The 26,343-nt window shown below is 31.4% G+C and overlaps 2 protein-coding genes across 3 annotated transcripts in view; one reads left to right on the forward strand and one right to left on the reverse strand.

Annotated features, from left to right (window-relative positions):
• The window catches only part of LOC133194156 (parathyroid hormone/parathyroid hormone-related peptide receptor-like), a 62,561-nt gene extending 60,583 nt beyond the window's left edge, over positions 1-1,978 (forward strand). For both annotated transcript variants that reach the window (XM_061330149.1, XM_061330150.1), the window contains one exon: positions 511-1,978. In XM_061330149.1, the coding sequence (XP_061186133.1) occupies positions 511-870 (360 nt within the window). In that variant the 3' untranslated portion in view covers positions 871-1,978. The remainder of the gene's footprint in view (positions 1-510) is intronic.
• A 16,379-nt stretch (positions 1,979-18,357) lies between these two features.
• On the reverse strand, positions 18,358-24,866 carry LOC133193788 (helix-loop-helix protein 13-like). Its single transcript, XM_061329717.1, has 2 exons — positions 24,377-24,866; positions 18,358-18,443 (listed from the first exon to the last, which is right to left on the reverse strand). The coding sequence occupies exons 1-2, from the start codon at positions 24,864-24,866 to the stop codon at positions 18,358-18,360; spliced, it is 576 nt and encodes a 191-aa protein (XP_061185701.1).
• Between the last annotated feature and the right edge of the window lie 1,477 nt (positions 24,867-26,343).

Below are 26,343 nucleotides of genomic sequence, written 5' to 3' on the forward strand. Positions count from 1 at the left end.
CTCCATGGCACCTGATCCCACCTCTGATGTTTGGAGGTCCGTGTTTGCTCTGCTCCTATTTTGTATTGTATAATGGACTTTTGAGCTTGAATACTGTTCGTTATCTCCATATATTTCATTTCTTGAAATGCTATGCTTTTGCACACACACTATAAAGTGAATTCCGACATGTTTAGTCTTTGAACTACATTTTAGTAACCTGGAAAAATACGCTTTCCACTTTATTATTCACACTCTAATATCAGGTTTACAAAAAATATAATTTATGTTTAGAAGTTTCTTTGAAGTCATAAGCAAAGTTAGTGTGTTAATAAATATTTCATTTATTTATATACGTGTTTAGTAGATTTAATTCAAGACATGTGGTTTTTTTTTAATACGGTCCATAATACATGTATATGATATCGTTCATCAGCTTACAGAGATGGTTACCGTATTTGAAAGGGCGACAAACATGAAACTGTGGCAAGTACCTAGTTTAGTTCAGCCATTGGTTTATGTGTTTTCTAGGTGTTGCAAGAAATCCGGAAGGCGTGGTACAAATACGCTCTACGGCGGAAGGAAAGTTATGCGTATTCAAGATCGGCGTTCCTGACCACGTGGAGAAAGAGTTCCCGCAATTCTCACACCGTGTCCTCCTTCATCGACAGGGAGAGATCCACGGACTGTTCTAACGTTAGTCGACTCCTCCCCAAGGGCAAAAACAACAATGACTGTGTGTCCCGGTCCTTTACGGACTCGAGTCCTTGTGACTCCGATGGCGTTCGATGGTCTTCGATGAATTCCGATGGTCTACGTAGAGAGACGTGTGAGGAGGCTAATTGTAGATTCTTATCTGTTCCTATCGACAGAGAAAAGACCGAAAGCTGAGTTATGAAGATCATCTACATTTAGTTGATCTCAGTCGTGGAATGCTCACTATATTTCTTTCTGCTGAGTCCCATCTACTAAGGATCATACATGTTAACAGTGTACTATAACATGTCTGACAAGGGATTGAATATGGATATCAAATAGAAAATAACTGTTAAATGTATCAATAAGTATTTATTTTAAGTCTGTTTATGAAATGCCTTTACAATTACCGTCTAATAATCTTTGGCATAATATAAAATATATAGTTTCTTTAATTATTAGCTATTACTTAAAAGATAACATGGCATACAAAGCTAGAGTGGTTGCAATATGAGCTTCCTAATAGAAGAATGATTTTAAAAATAAAAGTAAATTCGCCACCGTGTACCTTCCAAAAAACAGGATGTACATAGAAACAATAAATCACCTTTACCTTAAATATTTAATGTGGAATGTATTGAAACATGGTTTTAAATGAATTTACTATTCCCTACACACTTTACTGTTAAGTAATAATATTCGTAAACATTTCAACCTACTCATTCTTATACAAATGTATTTCTGCTACTTATTACAAAACGAGTCCACTTGGAGATTTCTGTGATTTGAAGCAAATAGGTAACAGAATATTTGTACCATAAGGAACAATATTTGTACCATTAGCTTATTAATGATTATAAAGATGAAAGGCACCGGCAGCAATGAAGCAAGACTCAGAACTCATACTCGTATTGCATCTTAACATTGTTATTATGAAATATATAGGTGTATATATTATTTCTCAGCATTGTAGCAACCGCTAATGATAAAACACCGCTTAATGATAGAAATATCATTATGCGTTGCAATGCAACGCTCAATGTAATAACTTGTTACATTATTCAATAGTTGACATCCTCAACCGCTTAATGATTCAATTCATCTATTAAGCGGGGAAATAGCATTAGCAGTTGAGAATGTCAACTATTAATGCAATAATTCATGGCGTTAAGCGGCGTTTTATCATTAGCGGTTGCTACACATTTCCTCTTTTGTAAAACAAATTATACTTTTCACATTGTATATTCATTGTTGTTATGATGTATATATTTATAAGTCGAGTAAAATAAATATTGATAATTTACTAAGAGTTATTGTAAAACCATAATGATTAATATCTATATTACACTTTGGATATTTATATACATATATGTATTAATGTGAAAAATGTTGGGTTCTTTAATTTATGAATTCTTAATACGAAGGTTGTTCGGAAATTATTGAGACACTTTGTGTATTTTCTTTTCTAATGAATGTCTTTTGATGACAATTAACATACACATGTACGTTTAAAGCACATACAATGAAAAAAAAATCAGAAATATATATGTTTTTTTTTTTTTTCAATTTTCAGTTAAATTTTGTGAAGCACTTAGGAGTTTGATTTCTAGAATGTTATCAAGAGATGACAGAAAATAAAGAAGAGTTAAGCCTTTTCAAATCTTTAAAATGACGTAGCGATAATCTCTGCTGACTGCTCCAGATCAATGGACATATAAGTTTATAATTTCAGCGGGGCTTATCTATCGGCGCTTTTAACTAGAATTTTTATAGCTTTGTTTTATTTTTTCTTGACAAAATGTTGGCGAATTTGCTCGATTTTATCTCTTTTTTTATGGGGTTACATGAAATGTCTCAATAATTCCTGAACAGCCCTCATATCCTAGTACATGTTCAACACCACTTGGCCAGTAGCCGCATTGAATTTTACTTTTATTTAGCATGTTGATTCTAAATATTGACATAATATGGCGCTGAACATACGACATTCCCTTTTATTATTTGTGTGACTATAGACACTTTGTCACGGACACCGACGACAAACAAGCTGTAACAGACTGTATTTTGAATAATGACCTTTTTAGAAGAAATATTGTTGAGAGTCTCAATTGTTCATGCAGCATCCAAGAAGACTGGTGTCATTTGTTCTTTGTTTGCAACAAATATAATGTTAGAGAGAAATTATTTAGTTCTCTAAGACTTCAAATAAGACATTTCAAGCACAGACCTATAAATCGCTTTATATCGACTGGGAAATCTGTGGGTATAACAAAAAATAAAGGAATGGAATTTCTCGGATAGGGTATCCACTTTCGCAAATGAAATAATGATAAATGATTTAAAATAAAACTAAAGCTTTCTTTTCATAACTATTCATGTATAAACAATCTACATTTCTAGCAAAGTTCATTCCAAAATTCCGTATTATTCCCAAATCCTAAAATGAATTTCAAATTGAACTATTTTTCTTTAATCGAAATTAGCTTGGGTCTTCACATGTATATACAGATACCATTTAAAATGCAGTGAAAATTGCATAGTATGTGCATATTCTATCAACATTTCTATGTTGATTTTTTTAATCCCAGGTCATAAGTTTAAATCTCTTCCAATTTTTTCGAGTAAAAACATTAAAGGAACTCTACTACTCAGCCATGTTGTTAACTACCGGTAATGTAAAAAAAAAAAAAAAAAAAAAAAAAAAAAAGCAATAAACGATTTTTTTCCGGGAGTGTATTTATTTATATACCTTTTTAGCGTTTTGAAATAATGTTGTTGGTAACTTGGTAAGACCATATGATCAAATATGATAGTTTTGAAGGGGCTGAGTGCTAGGAGTGTTTAGACAGTAGCGAATAAATTCCTGAAAAATCATTCTAGAAATTCCCTCTTTAAAATTAGTGTAAATGGTCAGAGGCTTAAGCTAGTTTCTAATAAATAAAAAAAGTTTTAATTGATTTAAAAGTTTTAATTGATTTAAGCATATGGTGAAACGTATACGGAATTTTGGAATTAATTAGAAGAAATTTTAAATTGTTCATATACGAAGAGAAAAGAACAGAAAGTATAAGTTTAGATCATTTGATTTATCAGTATCTCATTTGCGAAACTGGGTATCCTATCTGAGAAACTCTACAAAATTATTTTTTATACCCACAGTTTTGTCAGGCGGATTAATGCGATATAAAGGCCTCTGATTTCAAGCATACACTGAATATATGTATTAAAACAGAACTGCTTCTCTATTTGTTTATCTATGGAAAATAAATAAGTTGTTACCATTAAAAGTGAGCACCTCATAAGATGTAAGAACTTTTTTGAAACTTTTGTATAGTATTTATAAGTTCACCTTTTGAATTCTGACACAGTGTTTTGCCTGCTTAATGAATGTTTTATTGATCTTCTGTTAACATTTATTGAGCGATCGATTGTTAACATTCTTAGCTATTGAAGACCAAAGATATTATTTTTATTTACTATCACTTATATACATTGGAGAGTTATGAGCCACGTTTGTGTAATGTATCAGTTTTAATGTAAAATTTTATATATATATATATATATATATATATATATATATATATATATATATATATATATATATATATATATATATATATATATATATATATATTCTATCTTTTAAAAGAAAAACAGAAGGACATCCATGTCTACATGTATATTTTTCAAGCATTTTTAGAATGTGTCTAAATTGAAACAAACAGAATTGCAATATACATATTTCTATTTAAAGACTAAATAATTAGTAGTATGACATATATTTTTTCTGCTTCTTAAATTCTCTTCAAAACATTTTGACTCCTATAGGACTTCAATTTTCTTCGGCTTGAATCGTGTAAAATGTGGTTTGTTTCCAACTTCATTGTTTGCCCTTTGTATTATATTATTTGTATATACTGAATAAAATTGTCATTACAAATTCAGTTAAACTTAATTTTTTTTTACTTTTGGAACACGAAATATACGTCACTAGATAAGCTTGGTCAACACATCAAAGTATTGTATGGCGATGAAGTGACTATAATTTGTTTCTTCAAATATAATCAAAAACTTGAATGATTATACAAGTCTTTCAATGTTCTAATAAATAAATACTTCTCCAGATTACTTATATAATTTATCTTTTTGTTAAACTAATGAATGTTTAGCACTGCGTGTTTAAAAATCCGGAAAAAATTCAACATAGATGTTATCTGTTGTCAGCTTAGCCTTATAGTGAGCTTCGTCTTATAGCCAGTGCGTCGTCTCATAGCTGGTGTTGACACGAAGATTTCTTTCTTCGATTGACACCAAGGCTCTCCCACTTTATCCATGCTATTCAAACTATCAAGTCTACAAATGAAATGGTTACAGATATTTCACTAATTCACAATTCAACTGAAAGCGTATTAAACGTGTTTTTCTTTCAAATAAAACTACTAGTTTTCAGAAAAAGTGTTGATTTTGCAGTAAATGGACAATTGTAATTTGTTTGTAAATATTTATTACCTATTCATTTTCAAGCTTCCTGTATATCCTACTTATGACTTACCAAAACCGAGGAACTGCTTCGAAGTTAAATGATATTTATCTTTCTTTTTAGCTCTACTAGTCAGGGACCAGAAAAGCTTATGCGATACTAAGGTGTCCGTCGTCCGTCCGTCTGTCTGTCTGTCTGTCTGTCTGTCTGTCTGTCTGTCTGTCCGTCTGTAAACAATTTTTCAAAACGCTACTCCTCCTACAGTTTTGATCCGATTTCAATATAACTTGGAACACAAGTAGACCATACTAAAATACATAATTCTGTATATCAGTTGTTGCCATAGTTACTAAAAAATAGAAATATCTGTGAAAAACTTTAAAACACTACTCCTCCTACAGTTTTGATCTGATTTCAATATAACTTGGCACACAAGTAGACAGTACTAAGATACATAATTCTGTATATCGGTTTTTGATTTCATTGAACGGTGTTGCCATGGTTACTAAAAATAGAAATTTCTGTGAAATACTTTCAAAACGCTACTCCTCCTACAGTTTTGATCTGATTTCAATATAACTTGGCACACAAGTAGACCATACTAAGATACATAATTCTGTGTATCGGTCTTTGATTTCATTGAACGGTGTTGCCATGGTTACTAAAAATAGAAATTTCTGTGAAAAACTTTCAAAACGCTACTCCTCCTACAGTTTTGATCTGATTTCAATATAACTTGGCACACAAGTAGACAATACTAAGATACATAATTCTGTATATCGGTTTTTGATTTCATTGAACGGTATTGCCATGGTTACTAAAAATAGAAATTTCTGTGAAATACTTTCAAAAAGCTACTCCTCCTACAGTTTTGATCAGATTTCAATATAACTTGGCAAACAAGTAGACCATACTAAGATACATAATTCTGTGTATCGGTTTTTGATTTCATTGAACGGTGTTGCCATGGTTACTAAAAATAGAAATTTCTGTGAAATACTTTCAAAACGCTACTCCTCCTACAGTTTTGATCAGATTTCAATATAACTTGGCACACAAGTAGACAATACTAAGATACATAATTCTGTGTATCGGTTTTTGATTTCATTGAACGGTGTTGCCATGGTTACTAAAAATAGAAATTTCTGTGAAATACTTTCAAAACGCTACTCCTCCTACAGTTTTGATCAGATTTCAATATAACTTGGCACACAAGTAGACCATACTAAGATACATAATTCTGTGTATCGGTCTTTGATTTCATTGAACGGTGTTGCCATGGTTACTAAAAATAGACCATACTAAGATACATAATTTTGTATTTCGGTTTTTGATTTAAATGAACAGTGTTGCCATGCTTATTAAAAATAGAAATTTCTTTGAAAAACTTTCAAAACGCTACTCCTCCGACAGTTTTCATCTGATTTCAATATAACTTGGCAAACAAGAAGACTATACTAAGATACATAATTCTGTGTATTGGTTATTGATTTCAATAGACGGTGTTGCCATGATTACTAAAAATAGAATTTTCCTTGAAATACTTTCAAACGCTACTCCTCCTACAGTTTTGGTCAGATTTCAGTATAACTTGGCACACAAGAAGACTTTACTAAGATACATAATTCTGTATATTGGTTATTGATTTCAATGGACGGTGTTGCCATGATTACTAAAAATAGAAATTTCTGTGAAATACTTTCAAACGCTATTCCTCCTACAGTTCTGGACAGATTTCAGTATAACTTTGCACACAAGTAGACTACACTAAGATACATAATTCTTTCTATCAGTTTTGGATTTCGATGAATAGTGTTGCCATGGTTAACTAATGTACAAATTTTGTGGAAATACTTTCGAAGTGATACTCCTTCTACACTTTTTGTCTGATTTCAGTATAACTTGGCATACAAGTAGACTACACCAAGATACATAATTGTCATTATTGTTGTTTTTTTTTATTTTATTGACTGATATTGCCATGATTACTTAAATCGAAATTTCTTGTAAAATTGTTTTAAAAGGCTACTCCTCCTACAGTTTTAGTCTGATTGCAATATTAAATCTTGCCACAAGAAGAGACTAAACCAAGGATCAATATTCTATTTATTGCTGTTGCAGAGTTTCAAGTCCAAGTGCTACTTTTATTTTCCTTTATAAGTACAACCAGTAGAGCTACAGCCCCGTCAGAGACTTCTGGTTCTTAATCACAGCACAATAGTAATCAATGTTCAGCTTCGTTTATACGAAAGCTACATTGTAATTAAAGTTACAAATGCTTTCTCATAAAAAAGTTATAATTATTTTCCTAATCTTCTAAAAATATTTTACGCGACACATTGAATTTACTTCATATTTCAAAGGCATTTTGTTTTTCATAATGTGTCACTAATGTAGTATGAGTCGTATTTAAAACATTAAGTCACCTTTTATTACCATCAGTAATTGAAGATCTGGGCACTATAACATTTAATTCTTAAAAGATTGAAAAGCAGTAAAGATATGTTTATATATACTTTTATAAATGTTTCAATCAAAGTGTCAAAATTAACAAGCATTCTGAGAGTATTGCATTAGCAATACTAGTCCCCTACCGGCAAGTGTAATCTGGTTCCCATTTAAAATTGAAAATTGAAAAATTGCCATAATTCCGTCAAATATCAATGAAGCGGAGCGAAATGCAAGTTTGATCTATATCTCATCAAGGTTAAGTCACATGCCAAAAATCAGCTCAATGTCTGCAAGCGTTTAGAAAAAAATTGCGAAAAACCAAGTGAGACAGACTGACAGACAGACAGAGGGACATCTAGACAGACAGACAGACGGACAGACAGACTCAGAGGAAACCTATAGTCCCCTCCGGTTTCACCAGTAGGGGACTAAATATCATAGTCATTCAAAATATCAAAGCGAAGATGCAACTTTCGTTAAATCCATGTGTCAAAGTTAGATTTTCACAGTAAATCAAAGTATCAAAATATATTATGTAGAACTATCAACTGTAGAATATTTGGGTATATTTTTATTTGTAACTGTGGTAGAATTTGAGAAAAAAGTCACAACTTGTATTTATTTCAGTACAGAGAAAGCTGAACAATTTATTTTATTGTCAAAACCTTACAAACATATAAACAAAAATCAAAACAAGAAGCAAAAAAGTAGCCGTTTTTTGTTTTGTTTTCCCTTTTGTATTATTTTTAGGAGACTTTAAAGAGAATCTTTCATTGTGCAAGATCATCATTTAAAAAATGCAAACTTGATCTGTAACTTATCAAGATACACTCACATACCAAACATCAGCTCAATATCTGCAAGCGTTTAGGAAAAAAGTGCGGAAAACCAAGTGGAACAGACTGACAGACAGACAGACAGACGGGCAGACAGACAGACAGACAGGTAGACGGACAGACAGACAGACAGACGGACAGACGGACTCAGAGGAAACCTATAGTCCCCTCCGGTTTCACCGGTAGGGGACTAATAAAAGATACACCACATAGGCTAAGATTCAATCAATTTTGCAAAGTTCTAAATTCACCAGACATGTTTTAAAGTTGGACTCCAGCCTAAAATGACCTTTAATACCTCAACCACTGAAGTTTGAGGAAGGCAGAGTCCCGAATTACATTGGGCCGATCATGCGTTTTGTTCATATAACCCGGGATCTTTGATTATGAAAGTGAGAGGTCACACCAAGTTGAACAACTCGTACAATCCTCTGTAAACCAGTGTTAATTTATTTTGAAGAGCATTTTATCTGGCAAATTACTTTTCCCCCTCTGACTACTGGTTTGCACTCAGGCTACGGGGAATGGCCGTTTTTACCCAACCTGTATAAATGCAACAGAGAAGACACAACTCGTCTTGACCATTCGGTTATTAATTTTTAACGATCCATCATTATAATTAACAACTTCATACAATATAATAAATATTATAACAAACATTATAAAATATATTATCCTGTAAATAAAATGAGCCATACGAAACTTTAACCTTTTCTTTTAAAATATGCGTAAGTGTACAAAAGTTTCTTACCTGTATAAATGCAGCAGAGAAGACACAACTCGTCTTGACCATTAAAAGACGAGGTCCCAGTCTCCCGCATTTATACAATCCGTAATTGTTAGCTCCGCCCTATCCATATTTGTTATTTTATCAAAATTTTCAACTACAACCATCACTTTATGATTTGAATTTTTACTTGCATTACTGTACCTTTAAATTCTTTTTATATGCACTTTAAAATTCATATTAAACTTTTTGCAAAATCCCAAGTTTTTATTCTTTGTATATAATTTAAACACCAGGCTGACCTTTCGACTGTTACGTCCAATTGGTTGTCCCTTCGCCATGACCAAAAAGGATCTTGCGATAATCAAGTTACAACACACTCATGCAAACAAATACCCTCACTGCATTTCACCGATGGGAAGTCTAACCACCTGTGCCCAGCATCCATTTTTATTTTTATCTTATGCGATAGAATAAACATCTCCGCATGTACCACCTTTTCCCTCAAAACAATAATATCTGTCATATATCTATTTTTATATAGATTTTGTTATGATAACAGACTTAAAAGGACTTTTGCAAAGTTTCGGGTATTTGCTATAAATCCATTTTTAAAAAAACAATTATGATTCATTTCATTACAAAGTAAAATGTACATGTCTCTAGTTGTTTTTAATAAGTTTTGATACGATATACTATACTTATGACATTACAGATAGGTGCAATTTGATTCACTTTGGTAAAACCTTAAATCCTGCAATATTTCATATTTTCAAATTTTAAAAGCGATGTAACGCGTTATAATATGTGACGTTTAATTTTCTTTTACAACAGAGTTAGCAGTCTTGACTCGTATTTTCTGTTCAAAGGAACATTTTCACTTTTATTTTAAAAATTGTCTTCATACAAAACATTCAAATTTAAAAAGAAATACATGCATTATTGTGTTAGAAAAACCCCATGATTCACTGGCCCTTTTTTCGTAACTAGTAGGGTACGTGTTTCTGTAATTTTTTAAATGGCACACCTAGAAAATTATATGGATCTATTGAAAATTTAGCTTGATAATGAACAAAATGTAATTGTACAAGAAAGCTTTAAGAATAGTGAAAAAAAAAATCATAGACACATTTGCCATCTTGAGAGCACAATGTAAGTCTGAAATTGTAAACAACAATAACTGGCACCAAATATGTCGTTAAATAGTTCTCTTTTTTTATTATCATAAAAGATTTAATATTGACAAACGAATTTAAAACGTATTTTTTATTTGCATTCTTTGATGGAAATAAATTACCAGATGTCATGAGACATAGTAAAACTTACAAGTGAGGTTTTAAAGTAGTAGTGAATATGTATGACAATATGTAAACAGGTGGATACGTTCCCATTTTGACTTCATTTCCGAACAAATGGTTATGTTCTAGTTAAATATTTGGAATACAGGTATGAATTGTATATACAGATTAATGGTCAAGTTAATAAGCTGATAAATCTAAGCAACTAAACAAACTCCCATTTCTTCATTAGTGAAATAAAAAAAAATTACACGAGGTCATATCTGTTTCAAGGTGAGTTATTTGACTTTGAGTGATATTAAACCTATACAGATTTTTTAATTTTCTTCATTTTGATGACATTCTCTTTAATTTGAAGTAAGACGTTTGTCAAAAACACAGAATGTAATCTATAGCCTGTCTACCATATTTGTATATTTTATATTTATACAATAAGTACATATCCTAGAGAATGTTTATAGCTTGTGCTTTTTGAAGCAAATTTTCTTCAAATTTAATAGAATTTAATACGCCTACCATTTAATGTTTTTTTTTTAATGTCGTTTACTGATTTTTATTTGAAAATGAAATGAGTACACGACTTATTTCTAATTTAAAAAAAAAATCAGCAAACGACAAAAAGATTAACAAATGCAATTTTGCAATTATTCGCGTTCGTTTTTTTATTAAGGAGAAGGAATTGGCAGATTACAATATTAAGGCTTGCAAAATATCTGTTTATTCCTATACATTTGCGCAATTAATCAGAAACATTATACATGTATTAATTTATCAATTATAAATACACCTTTGTTTTTTTTTCTTATTTCTCAGTTAATGAAATACTATTCATTTATTTAATTTTGTTTTTCAGACATCTGAAGAAAACAACGCAATAACAAAATCAACTGAAATATATGGAGATAACGAACAGTATTCAAACTCAAAAGTCCATTATACAATACAAAATAGGAGCAGAGCAAACAAGGACCTCTCAAATATCAGAGATGGGATCAGGTGCCATGGAGAAGTGAGCAAATCTAATATTAAAAGTGTTTTTTTAAACAACAGATATCACATTCTGATTTTTATTGGTTACTTACTGTCAATTACTGTTGTTTGCTACTTTTATTTAATATTGTGTAACATTAAAAATATAAAGGGTCATTAAAAAAGTGGACTTTTTTTATAACCTTTTTTTTAATCTAACGTCATACTATAGATTTGGAAAACATGTTTTAGCAATTAATGCAAATAATTGGAATATTTTTTTTTCCAAATCTCGTTAGCAAACGGAGATAACTGACACTGCATTACCGTCAGAAACTTCGTTATTGGTTTCCTCTTGTAGATGGTATACATTGTGCTGTTTTGGGGGAAATTAACTTCGGAAATGAACTCTTTGCTAATATTTTTGAAGCAATAGTCTATTTCCTCTTCGAATGCGCGGAAGTACTCGTTAAATCTTACAGGAAGAGTCTGAAAAAATTCCATTTCAAACGAACATTACCACATTTTGGGATTTAGAAAAAAAAAAACGAATTAACATCTCTTTAGAAACAAATTTCCTTTTCGAAAGATTAAAAATGTGTCTACTTCAAACTATACCTTTACAAGAAAATTATGTTACTTGAAGACAGATTCTGTTCTTGTTGAAATTAAATCACTGAGGATGATGAAGAGTTTATATACCTAAAAAATTTTATCTTGATGTCAGAATCAACTGCGACAGGCAATTAAATTCCCGTTGTTCGTTACTGGGCAACGGGTTCCGAGTGGCGAAATCGTCAGTCTGCCTTTTCCGCCAACATATATTGTCCCTGTCATCTAGCTATGATCGCGGGCACTTGTCAATTCAGCAAAGCGAGGGATTTCTGATGCGAATCCTTAATTGTTTTCTCTACTTCCGTAAAGATCCCCTCAGAGAAAAGCTTTGGGTTATTGAAGACAGTTTTGGTCGCGTGTGTATTCCTATAAGAATATGGGACTGAATTCGTCGTCTTTGTGTATATAAGGACTTGAAAATACTGAATCATAGAATTTAGTAATTGCTATGTTCAAATAGGTACTTCAGAACAAGAGGATGCCATCTAATAGAGAGGGTGCGTGCTTGCATTTACCACCCGATCCAGCTTATGTTTTTCTCGAATTCATGACTGTCGTCTATGAATACATGTGTATTTCATTTTGGCATATTTCTTACTGTAAAATCTGATTGTAACTTATTCAGTTTACTTTTCTGGAGCCACACAACAACGCCGACAGCAAAAAGAACTTATTATCTAATGAAAATACATACTGTAATTAATCGAAACATTTTTGTTTACAAATATAATAAAGAAATTTTCTGGTGCCTAATTCGTATTCCATATTGACATTACTGGAGCATTACACGAACATTGATCGTAACACCTCGGGTGTCACTATTAAGGGTACCATGTGGCGACGTCAACACCCATTACATTGTTACAAACCAGTGGAAATCCTAATATTGTTATATTTACCTGCCAATTCATTTCAGTCATGTTTCTAGCCACAAAGGAAAGATACCTGCATGTAAGTTTTGGAATCAAATATTTCTGGATACCTCTCAGGTACTGCTCAAAATTATTACATACAAGCATGGGGCCGGTGCAAAATGGTAAAAAAAAAATCTTAAAAAATATCATGCTTGGTAAAAATAATTGTTCCCATGCTCTCTATCTTGCGAAGAAAAATCAGTGTCCAGTGCTGGACCTTTACGTCTCAAATAATTATGATATATTGAATTTTAACTTTCTGTGGTAATTTTTAAAAACACAGTTTATGCAATCTATTCACACTGACAATTTTAAAATTGTTAAACTTAAATAAGCCTAAAAGAACACATTAGTCGTATACATGTATTATATGTATTGAGATTTATGTATAATAGTGAGAGTTATATGTATAATACACAGATACATGTAAATACAATATTGTATGCAAGTGTGCATTATCTACCACAGAGGTGGTCCTATATATCTTTAATGGATCATCAAATTAAGTAATCATGTTCGTTGTAGTATATATGTTCATCCAAGTGGTTCATTAATGCATACATATAAACAAAATAAGTTGTTTAGTTATAACTAGCTATATATGTAATAAACAAGGACAATACTGTCATATGTTACAGAAGATATCGAGGATAGATTTATATACATATATTATTAAATGGATAAAATGAGTATGGTGAGAGTATTAAATGGGGTCACTGCATATTTACACTTTTATGGGTTCCGAGAAAGCAGAAAAATGCATTTGTTTCTACTTATTATAGTTAAATTTATTACTATTATCAAAGACAATATTTTAGTCACCAACAAAGTTTTGTTTGTTCGTTTGTATGTTGTTTAACGCCCCTCTCGAGAATTTTTCACTCATATGGAGACGCCACCACTTGCCGGTGGAGAGCTGCAAATTTTGTCCTATACTCGGCACTTACGGCCATTGAGCAGTGAGGGATCTTTTTCGTGCCAGCACCTACTGCGACACGGGACCTCGGTTTATACGGTCTCATCCGAAGGACCGGTCTCCACGTCCCACAGTGGGATTCGAACCCGCGACGTAAGGATCAGCTCCTTACTTCGCGACTCTAGAGCAGACGCTCTAACCACTGCGCCACGCGGGCGCACCAACAAAGTGAAACATTGAATAAAAATATAAATTTAAAATTGTACACAAAATGGCAATGAAACATGCCCAAGCTCCTTTATGAAATTTGAATTTATATGAACAGACAAATGAAAATTATAGTTATATTATTTTTATTTTTTCTTTGTAAGTAAACATAAAAGAAATGGTTTTCCTCCGAGAAGATGAGGACATTTTATCGTCCTAGGGCACCGTTACAACAGCGTTTAACTTCACCTGTATCTGTAATATATATGTAAATGAATTACTTTATTGTAACCCAGTTTGAGATAAAATCAATACACATACATATTCTGAAAATTTTGTTTTAATTTTAATTCGCACGGAAAAGAAAACAATTTTTTTTTCATTTCTGAATCGCATAAAGGTGATGTTATATGTTATTTTTTGTTCCCAGTTCTCTATTCTGGGAAGGTAGCAATTTAAAAACATTTCAAAAGGGAAAGCATGTGGAGAATCGTATATTGGATACCAAACACAGAAAATAATCATCTAATTAATCTCAAAACTGACAAAAAGTGCAAATACAATTACCAAACGAAATACAGGCATCCATGTATGGAGAATAATGAAATCCTTGATCACACTTTTTCACGCAGGAGCGCGTCATCCTGTCAAATGTATAACCTGCCAGACATCCAATCCTCCTTGCTAATAAGAGAAACAAGAGGAAAAAATAAAAAAAAAAGTTAATATAACTTATAATATTTTCTTTCTTTTGTAGAGGTGTTGAAATAGAATAGAGTCTTGTTCAGCAAGCAGATGAAAACACAATCTTCGAAATAGCACTTATACATCTAGTTTTTCTTTTTTCCTTTATTTTTCTCTCTTTATTTTTGCAGTTGTTTCATATCCAAGACATGGGAGATGGTATTGAAGAGTTTAAGAAAGAATATATGGGAGAGCTATTGATGACGTTTTCAGCATCACGTAACTGTGTCAATTCTTAATATTTCAATCAACATGATCAAGATTCTTATATTCATCTTTATTCATCGAACGTAGGAACTTCATTAAGAACCCTCTATGCAATTATAAAAAAAGATATAGACCTGGAGAAAACTACTAGTATATTGTATACAGATGTAAATATGAGTTTATCGATTTCAATTTCACTTTCAACGCAGGGACCAGCCTTTACCTACAGGAAAAAATTCAAACTTAAGACGAACAGAAATCACTGTTTCTTAATTAAATGTGAGAAAAGACATGCAGAGAAAGTCTTCCATTGATTTATTTTTATTATAACGTATTAAGAATGCTTCAGTTCATAAATATGATATACAGTTACAATTTAATTTGATTGAGAATTAAGGGTAGATCACTCTGCATAATAAATAATTATACCAAATGCAAGATACATTGTCTTTTGCGAGTAAAAAAAAAATCATCGGACAGCATTTAAAAGAGGATAAAATAATCATATGTCATACCTGAAGTGATACTTATTCCTAAAACACATATCACCAAAATAAAGCACACGGTCACCCTGCTGAGCATCCTTAATATCCGGTGTAGTGAATGGAAATAGATATCTGCTACTGGAATTTTTTTTTTCAAATTATAGCCAGTGTATTTATAAGTGCCAGAATTATTATTCCAATATGTCCAGCCGGGTATGGAGATGCGTAACACTTTTAATAACATGTTTTGAATTATTGTGGTACACTGTTTATCAAAACAGCGAGGAGTGTTTTTAAACGTCATTTGACAATCGGATTTAAATACAAATAAAGCTAATGATTTAAAAATACTTTATTGTGTCTAATGTTTTTTTATAAATGAAATAAATATTTTTGTTTAATAATGTTTATAGGCTCGCCACTTTCAGTAAACGTGTTTTCATTAATTTGTTGCCTGTGTACATTGAAATGACGGTAGTGGTTCAACAGAGACTTAATTTTATCTGAACAGGGACGGGGTTGTCAGGACCTAGCTCAGTTCTAGACTTATTACAATTACTTCAAATTAAATATATTGACAAATATTAATTTCTAAAATGAATTTTCAAAGAAAAAAGATGTAGTTTCAAAGGTTTCCCACAGCTTGATCAAAATCAAAATCAAAAAATCCAAGTACACTAGAAATAGTAATTAAAAAACGTATGTTGACGTATTAACGTATTATTCTTAAAAATGTATATGACTACTTTAATGTACAAACGCACATTTATGAAGTAAAGTTGAAGTTTAAATCTTCACTGAAATTCATAATTTAAAGTACAGTACAAGTATAATATGCATTTGTAGGAACACCTTGCACGTATCAGACTAATGTACAACATAGGCTTTGCTCACTGGTTGTGGCCGTGTTTATGCTGCAGAGTAAAAGATTTGGATCCTTCTTCGATGATATTTTGCTACCATTATTTTAAATATTTTAAACCTTATTATACATGTAAATGTCTTACATTCTTATGCTGCCGAGGTGTAGATTTTTGTGTGTGCTCGAGATGTAGATTTTTCTAAGTAATGACAATCTGTGTTTTTATGTGACAGAATAATTCCTAGTCTCTGTTTGACTGAGATCCAATGTTGTAGAAATCATACTAAGTTATGTTAACATGCACGAGACATTCCATGTGAAAAAAAAAAAAAAACACTTATTTTTATCTACATTTGATTAAAAATAGATCGAAAACTTCCAAACTGATTCATTAGTTATACAAAGTTATGTTTAAATTGATCAAAAATTTCCAAACTAAAATTAGCTATAAAACGTTATGTTCACCTGCATCCGACCTGTCAAGCACCCGTGCTTTGTATGAAATGATAAGATAACAAACAGTGATAATTATCATTAACAATTTAAACAATGCAAATTCACAGCAGAGCCAGCATGTCCTATGAAAACAGAGATGGGATCTGGTTAGCATCCCCTGTCGACCGGGCAAACCCTTGTGCTCCTTGTCATGATCGGGCCCCGGGATTATGAAACATCTGAAGCTTAAGTCAAAATCGTTATGTTGTACTACAATGTTCTAGAAGTCAAGCAGAACAAAACTAAAATATTTTTCAATATTGCATTACAAAAGTGTTGTTATCTGCAAATTTAGAGATTACTTCAATAATTAATTAACACTCTACAGGCAATTGAAAATCTGACATAAGTCTACGTCTGTTTCATGATCCTGGGCCGGGTAAACGGAAAAATCCGTAGACAATTCAGCATGAAAATAATGGCCCAACAATGTGTATGAAAGACGCCACTCAACAATCACTCAGATTTCGGGGCCATAAAACTTAGAAAACTTTTAATTTCAGTTTCACTTTTCTACTATATATTCCTTTTGTAAAACAGATTGAGATCAGAAGTGAGTTCATTTAAGTTTTATGGCCCTGGAGTCAGACCTCAAAAACTTTCTTGTCTATCAGTACTAATTCATAGAAATATGATTTGATATTTACAGTTGTAACCATTTAAAGTGAAAGTAACTGGTTTCGTTTTAAATCTTCAGGTACCAATTGTAAGGACTTTTTTTCTGTTTGTTAAATTATGATCAAATCATATGGACTCCAATATATAGGACTTCAATTTTCTTCGAACAAAAAGGTTTGAAACAGAAACTCTAGAGTTTATTTCGATGTTGTGATTTTTTTTTTATAAAAATATATATGACATACATATTTCTTGTTTTTTTTTTTTTTTTTTTTTTTTTTTTTTTTTTTTTTTTTTTTTTTTTTTTTTTTTTTTTAGATTCTGTTCAAAACATAATTATGGACTCCAATAAAACTTTAATTTTCTTCGAACAAAGCGGGTTTGAAGTGTCTAATACCGGTATGTCGTTCGTTTCCAACTACATTGTTTTGCTCATTGTAGGATATTATTTGTATGTAATGAATAAAAACTGTCATTACAAATGCAGTGTGGCTCATTTTTAACTGTGGGAACACGAAATATACGTCACTAGATCAGCTAGGTCTACACATCAAAGCATTGCATGGCAAGTGACTACAATTTATTTCTTAAATATAATCAAATGCTAGTACATATAAGATTATACAAGTTATGATAATTTTTTTTTCTTTCAAGGTTTCAATAAATAAATATACTCCAGATTACTTATATAATTTGACTTTTTGTCAAACTTACAATTATTTAGCATTTACATACATCAATGTCTGGTAAAAAGTCAAAAGTAAGAATCCGGAAAAAAGTCAACATGGTTGTTTATTCGAAATGAAGCTGTAGTCAAATTAGCCTTACAGCTAGTATCGTCTTATAGCTAGCGTCGTCTTATAGCTGGTGTTGACACGAAGATTTCTTTCTTCGATGGACACCAAGACTCTCCCACTTTATCCAGGCGATTCTGGCTGTCAGGTCTACAAATGTAAAGGTTACAGATATTTCACCAATTCACAACACAGATGAATGTTAAACGTGTGCCTTTGTTTCAATTAATAAAACTATTCTTAAATTAAAAAGTGTTGTATTCGAAACAAATTATACTAGTAATTTGTTTGTAAAGATTTTTATTAATTCATTTTCAAACTTGTCATCCTTTATATTACTTATGACTTTCAAAAAGTTGAGAAATTGCTATGAAGTTAATCGATATTTATGTTTCTTTTTCTTTATCACAACGCAAAAATAATCAATGTTCTGAAGTGTTTATACGGTAGCTTATTAACGTTTCGTATCCTTTCTCATACAAAGTTATAATTATTTTCCTAATCTACTGAAAAATTTTACGTGATACATCAAATTCATTTTATATTTAAATTCATTTTGTTTATTTATAATGTGTCAGTACTGAAGTATTAGTCGTATTTCAAACATTTATTCACCTCTAATTTTCATCAGTGATTGAAGATACGAGCATGTTGCATTGTTTATATTTTGAATTTCTATACTTATTCTAAAACAAAGACCATTAAATGATTTGAACTTACCTGAATATTCTTAGAATTCAACTAAAACGACATTTTTTTTCCATCACGTCAAACATCTGTTTTTGTAAACAAGGCATGAGCTCTGTTATTGTTAATGTTTACATGGATTATAGTTTTAATATTTTTCATTAATATACAACGAAATTTCTACTTTTTTAGTATTAAGGATAATGTTTATTTTGTGAAAGTGCAAGGATGTGTCAATCAAACGCGTCCCGAAATTCGTAGTTTCAATAATTTCCAGATAAAAGACGTTTCTGAACAAGCTTTTATTATATTTCCGTGTGAAATGCTATAGCAACATATAAGTCATGATATTACCCTTCAAATCTGTGTCTAGGCCCCTTTAATTCCTATAAGACTGAAAAGCACTTGAAGATTTTTTTGAAATATATTTTAATCAAAATTTCAAAGTTAAATACGTACCATAGTCATTCAAAATATCAAAGTGAAGATGCAACTTAAAGGTAAATCCATGTGTGAAAGTTAGGTTTTCACATTAAATCAAAGTATCAAAATATACCATATTATATAAAAATAAGTCAAAATATTAACTGTAGAATTTTTGGGTATATTTTATTTGGGGCCCGCAAGGATTTGCAGGTGCCCTAAAGTAATCACTCTGTCACTCTGTTTGTCTATCTGTTCGTCTGTCTGTCTGTCCGTCTGTCATTATTCCGTCCACAAATTTTCTGGGTTTTTTTTTTCTAAAAACTTTTTTATAGTTGACCAATTACGTTCAAATCTGGTATGTTGGTTGAATAGGCAGTAAGATATATCCTGATGCTAAGTTTGGTTCTCTATATCATCCAGTTTGGAGCTGAGGTGGTGGGATAGATTCCTCAACTTTATACAAGAATGAATGGGCAAAGATAGATAAATCCTAAGAATGTTCCTATTGTAAACTATGAAAGCTGCAATGAGTCCCGTTGGATATATTAACTTCCCTCTTGAAGAATATCTTTAATATCTTGAAGCATTATCTTTAGCTGTCACAATGAGATTAATTAACACCTCTGTCTGCAAATGAAGTTTGTTTTGAAGTTAAGGTTAATTCTGAATGATGTTTACATTCTCTGAAATGTGGATTTAAATAATGTTCATACTGTATTTTGGTAAACTACACAATGAGTTATGATTTTATTGAATTTTAAAAACAAGATATAGATATAGTTTTTATTATTATTTTTTTATTATTATTTTGGCTGCCTTATGTGAATTCATGAACACTATTAATTTTAACAGGCAGTCGGATAATAACCTCATTTTGTCATTGCTGAAAAAGTTCTTATTGTAATCTTTAAAAAGGAAAGGATGAGACAGCAGTACAATTATCCCCTGGGAATAATTATCTTGCCTACTGCAGAAAATTTTAGTGACTTAATCTTTATCTGTCACTTTAAGATTAATTAACACTGATAATTGTTTTGAAGTTAAAGTCAAGCTTGGGTGATATTTGCATTCACTGAAGGCTAATATTTTATAAAACGTACTCTTCATTCTTGTTTAAATGTACATTTAATTGATTTATTATAGATATGGTGTTTTCACTGCCTTATGAAAATACAAGGAAACTATTTACAGGTTGTTTGTATTTAGGAATTATCTTGAAATTTTATAAATACAGAAGCTGTTGCTCATTCTTCTTCATATATTTTTGAATTTTATAATCAAGTATAATTCTCATTCCGTAAGCTGCACCCTTATATTTCTACCCCTTGACGGGGCCCTTGCTGACTGGTTAGTTTTCTAGTTCTTGACTGTAGTTGAATAAGAGAATTAGAGAAAAAATATCACAACTCGTATTTATTTCAGCTGAAAAAATTATTTTGTTGTCAGTATAGCCAAAAACAAACAGATAAAAACAAAACAAAAAACAAAATTTAAAAAACAAACAAATAAAAAAAAAAAAAAACAAAAAAAAAAACAAAAACAAAAAAGTAGATGCATCTTATTGTTTTCTGCGGAAGCCCATTTAGGACCTATCAAAAATATCGATATAACGAATTGTCGAATTTGTTATAACGAATTTAATTTGTTATAACAATTTCTTTGAATTTGTTATAATGAATTTAATCTGTTATAACAAATTTGTTGAATTCATTATAAAATTTTATAATTCAAAAATTTGTCATAACGAATTAAATTCGTTGTAAAAAATTCTAAAACTTGTTATAATGAATTAAGTCGTTTATATGAATGAAATATATGGAGATAACGAACAGTATTCAAGCTCAAAAGTCCATTATACAATACAAAATAGGAGCAGAGCAAACACCGACCTCTAAGACATCAGAGGTGGGATCAGGTGCCATGGAGGAGTGAGCATCCCCTGCTGACCGGTCACACCCGTCGTGTGCTCCTTGTCGTGATCGGGAAATAACGGAAAAATCTGTCGACAATTCAGTGTGTAAATAATGGCCTAACAATTAGTATGAAAAAAGTCAGTCAGCATTTGACTTAGTGAAAGATTGTATTTGCTGACAAGGTCATTGTATCGACCATAGAACTTACGAAATGATGACGCTAAACGAGACTGCTGATATTCTTGTTTCATCAACATGTTTGTCAGTAACTTAACTTCGTTTTAGAAATTGTTCATACGTAGAGCATGCTCTATCGTATCGAATCAACTGAGAGATATAAACCCCTATGCAGGTTATATATATATTTCATAGGTCCTGATTGCTGAATTTGATTAAACAAATTTAATTCGTTATAACAAATTTTTGAATTTGTTTCAACGAATTTAATTCGTTATAACAAATTTTTGAATTCGTTATAACGATTTACACAAATTTGCTATAGCAGATTAAATTCGTTATAATGAATTCAAAGAAAGTGTTATAACGAATTAAATTCCGTAGTTTTCCGTTTTTTTTTATTTTAAATTCGTTATAACAAATCTCATTTGTAATAACATTTTCTTTTCTTTTCTTTCCTTCTTTTTTTTTCGTTATAATGAATTTAATCCGTTACAACAAATTTATTGCATTCGTTATAACGAATTTAATCTGTATGATTTTCTAAATCCGTAAAAACGTTAAGAAATTGAAAAAGCATTTTTTTTTTTAAATTTCGTTATATCAGATTAGATTCGTAATAACAAATCCTTGAATTGCTAATAAAGAATTCAAAAAATCTGTAATAACAGATTAAATTAATTTCCAAAAAAAATTGTTATAACGAATTTAATTTATTTGTTATACCGAATTCAGAAATATTTGATAGGTCCTAGAAAGGCTTCCGTATTAATGGATCTTTCATTGTGCAAAATCATCATTTGAATAATGGATACACCGTAAATAAAAATAGCCTAAAAACAAATTTTGCACCGTTCTAATTCATCAGACTTTTGCCATGAAAATAAAAGTTTCGAGTATTTGCCATGTATCCATTTTTTTTAAAATAACGATTCATTTCATTTCATTCCAAAGACAAAAATTACATGTCTCTGTTTTAACAGGTTTTGATACGAGATATTGTACTTAGCTAATTGCAGATGGGTGCAATTTGATACACTTTTCAGGCCCTGGAATTTAAATCTTATCATATTTTATATTTTCAAAATTAAAAGGCGATAATTATCAACTGTGACATTTCATATTTAACAGAATTAGCAGTCTTGATTCGTATAAAATGGGGGGGGGGGGGGTTGTTTTTATTTTTTGTTCAACATAACTTTGTCACTTTATTTGAAAATTGTCTTCGGAATGCACAAATCGTTAAAAATTTAAAAGAAATGAATTATCGTGTTAGAAAACCCTATGATTTTCACGGGCCCTTTTTCATAACTAGTGCGTGTCTCTGCGATTTTATAAATGACACACACAGAAAATTTGTAAGGATCTATTGCTTTCAGTATAAACAATTTAATATTGAAAAAAAAATATTAAAACAGATATTTTTTTTTGTTTGACCAAGTTGAAAAAAAAAATTATACCATGTCAGGAGTGCAACAGAAAAAATGTAGTGTCGCCAAAAAAAAAACATAGATTTTAAAAATCTGAAAGACAATTAAGTCAAAAAAAGAATTTTCAAACTTGGTTACTTACTGTCAATGACTGTTGTTTGCTACTTTTATTTGATATTGTGTAACATTATAAATGTAAGAGGGTCATTAAAAAATACGTAGACTTTTGTAACAACTTTTTTTTTATTTAACGTCATACTATAACTAAATTTAGTATACATATTTTAACAATAAATCCAAATAAATTGAATAAAAATTTTAGATGAATCGTGATATACGAGCATATCAAAATTATCAAAATTAAATACTGCGAGAATAGGGACACAGAGCACGGTCAAAATTCACCAACAGTACACTTTATAATGTAAATAGTAACATCTCTTATAAACAACGCTTAAATAAAAAAAAGAATTTAAAGTTTAAAACTAGTATTCTTGTATAATTTCAAATGATAAATTGAATTAAAATACAATTGCTTCGTTAAAAAGAAATCAATTCCAGACGGTAGATTGACCTCACTGAAAAAAAGCTTAAAAAGGGGACGTCAAAGAACAACGAGTAGCAATATAATTTTGTTTTGCGCTCGGGAAACCTCTAAAACAAAGTCTGAAAATGTTGGAGAAACCATGAAAATATGGTAGACTTTGAATCAGACGATGGAAAGTCTGCAAGGAAACAGATTAAGGTAAAAAAAAAATCTGGTCAAAAGAGTTAGTAACGTCATAGAAAGTGATGTGCACTTCACTGCTGCGGAACTTGTGAAAGCAAAAATATTCGAAAAACACTGACAAACTAACTTCAGCTTATCAAATTAAGGTTCAAGTGATATGGAAAGGGTTAAACGAGAAAGTAAACCGCTAGACCGTGTGGGAAATGGAGAGGAAGTAACTTGAGAAACGTCAATGACGTTGTACTAGGATTTGACGTTAAGCGTGCTCCTTGGTGACAAAACATGTTGATTTAAAAATTAAGTTAAATGCGTGCTATTTAATCAAATGGAACTTCACACATCGACAAAATAAATGTTTTTACATATAAGCATGCATTGATCTTAAATCTTGTAAAAATAATATGACGAAGATGGGTATTGTCTATGGATTTTTCTGAACAGAATGACCCTCGTATATATATGCCTTATTCAATGAGAAATGTTTGCCGATTTATTCTACAAAATGATTTGGCAATCTTTTAATACAACTTGAAGTTATTTATGTATATTGCTGAATAAAATCAAAAGAGGAAAATTAGTTTTCCAGTTTCATCTTTGCAAGTCAAGTTATAATTATGATGCTTTACTCCAGGACTCGTGAGAAGAAAAGCAAACTAAATCTTCTTGGGACTCCAGTGAATACATTGCAAATCTCTATATGCATCCTTTAAATATATTTACCACTTGTGTTCCAGACTATTTGGGACCTTGGAATGTCGGGAGAATTAAGTATCCGCTCCACATACTCTATAGGATCCGCCACATCAGCTTCTAGGAGGTCTCGAAGAAGGGCAATGTAAGCTATGGCCAAACGCAGGGTGTCAATTTTAGAAAGACGCTTTTCATAAGGAAAAGTAGGTACATGAAGCCTCAGTTCTTCAAACGCAGAGTTGATACTAAGCATCCTGCGGCGTTCTCGGAAATTTGCGGCGTCCCTCGGTGGTTTTTCCAAATTCTCGTCACTTAAGGGGGGAAATCTGAAATCTGCAGTACCGTCAAAAACTTCGTTATGGCTATCTTCTTGTAAACGGTATATATTGTATTGTTTTGGAGGTAAATTAGCTTCGGAAATGAACTCTTTGCTAATATTTTTACAGCAATATTCTATTTCCTCCTCGAAGGCGCGGCAGTACTCGTAAAATCTTACAGGAAGAGTCTGAGAAAATTCCATTTCAATTGAATATTAGAACATTTTCGGATTTAAGAATAATCCGAAATATCATGTCTTTAAAAGCAAATTTCCTCCACGAACGATTTAATATGGGTATACTTCAAATTAGCTTTTATAGAATATTTATGTCACATGAAGACAGTCTGTGTTCTAATAGAAATTAAATCAGTGAGGATGATGAAGAGTTTATATACCCAAAAATTTTCATCTTAGGATAATTAAATGTCAAAATCAACTGCGACAGGCAATTAAAATCCCGTTGTTCGTTACTGGGCCCAGGGTTCCGAGTGGGGAAATCTTCACCCTGTTTTCTCCAGCAGCACATGACGTCTCCATATTGTTCATGTCAGCTCGCTGTGATCGCGGGCACTTGTCGATTCAGCAAAGCGAAGTATTCCTGCTGCGATTCCTTAATTGTTTTCTCTACTTCTGTAAAGATTGCTTCAGAGAAAGGCTTTTGGTAGTAGAAGACGGTTTTGGTCGCGTGTGTATTCCTCTGTGAATATGGGACTGAATTCGTCGTCTTTTGTGTATATAAGGACTTGAAAATACTGAATCATAAAATTTAGTAATTGCTATGTTCAAATAGGTACTTCAGCATTTTGTTCAGAACAAGAAGATAATGTGCGGGAGGGGGCGCGTGCATGCATTTTCCATCAGAACCTCCTTTATGCAGGTTTCTTCAAATGTGTGACTATCGACTATGTTCACTTTCTTTTAAAAATTTGTAAAAAACTGAAAAACTTTTGAGTTAATGTTGCGACAGCCCCCCCCCCCCCCCGAAAAAACAAACAAACAAATTTAAAAACAAAAAGAAACTAATTTTGTGTTTAAAAAGTTAAAAACTGAAGAAAAAACTTTTGAGTTAATGTTGTTACAGCCCCCCCCCCCCCCCCCCCCAAAAAAAAAAACCCAAAATATTATGAGATTAATTAATCGAAATAGATTGATTTTTGCTTATACATGTATATATAATTTTTAAGTTTTCTGATGCTAAATTAGTATTCCAAAATGACACCCTCCGATCGTTACACATTTTATTTTGTGGTCAGTGATCGTAATACCTCGGGTGTCAATATTGCTAGTACCATGTGGCGACGTCAACACCCATCGTATTGTAACAAACCAGCTGGAAATCCTAATATTGATATGTTTACCTGACAAATGCTTACAGCAATTTTTTCTACCCATAAGGGAAGAAGTCTTAGATTATCTGAAAATAAGCATGGCATAAAATATTTTTGAAAACGTTTTACTTAATTGAAACTTGCTGAAAATGGAGACCATGATTCTGACAGCATTCCCAAAACCTAACCGCCTTAAAAATTCCTTTTTAAAACCATAAGGTAAATATTTTCAAAATTATGTGAATAATCTGAAACAAACACCGTATTTTTTACTTAGTTTTTAATCTGATACACGTATTATTTTGTGCATTATCCTGCAATACGAACAGACAAAAGAAAACTAGAGTTTG

Source organism: Saccostrea echinata, unplaced genomic scaffold (genome assembly GCF_033153115.1).
Source record: "Saccostrea echinata isolate AGI-Se365-2 ecotype Australia unplaced genomic scaffold, CSIRO_AGI_Sech_v1 ptg000028l, whole genome shotgun sequence".
NCBI lineage: Eukaryota > Metazoa > Mollusca > Bivalvia > Ostreida > Ostreidae > Saccostrea > Saccostrea echinata.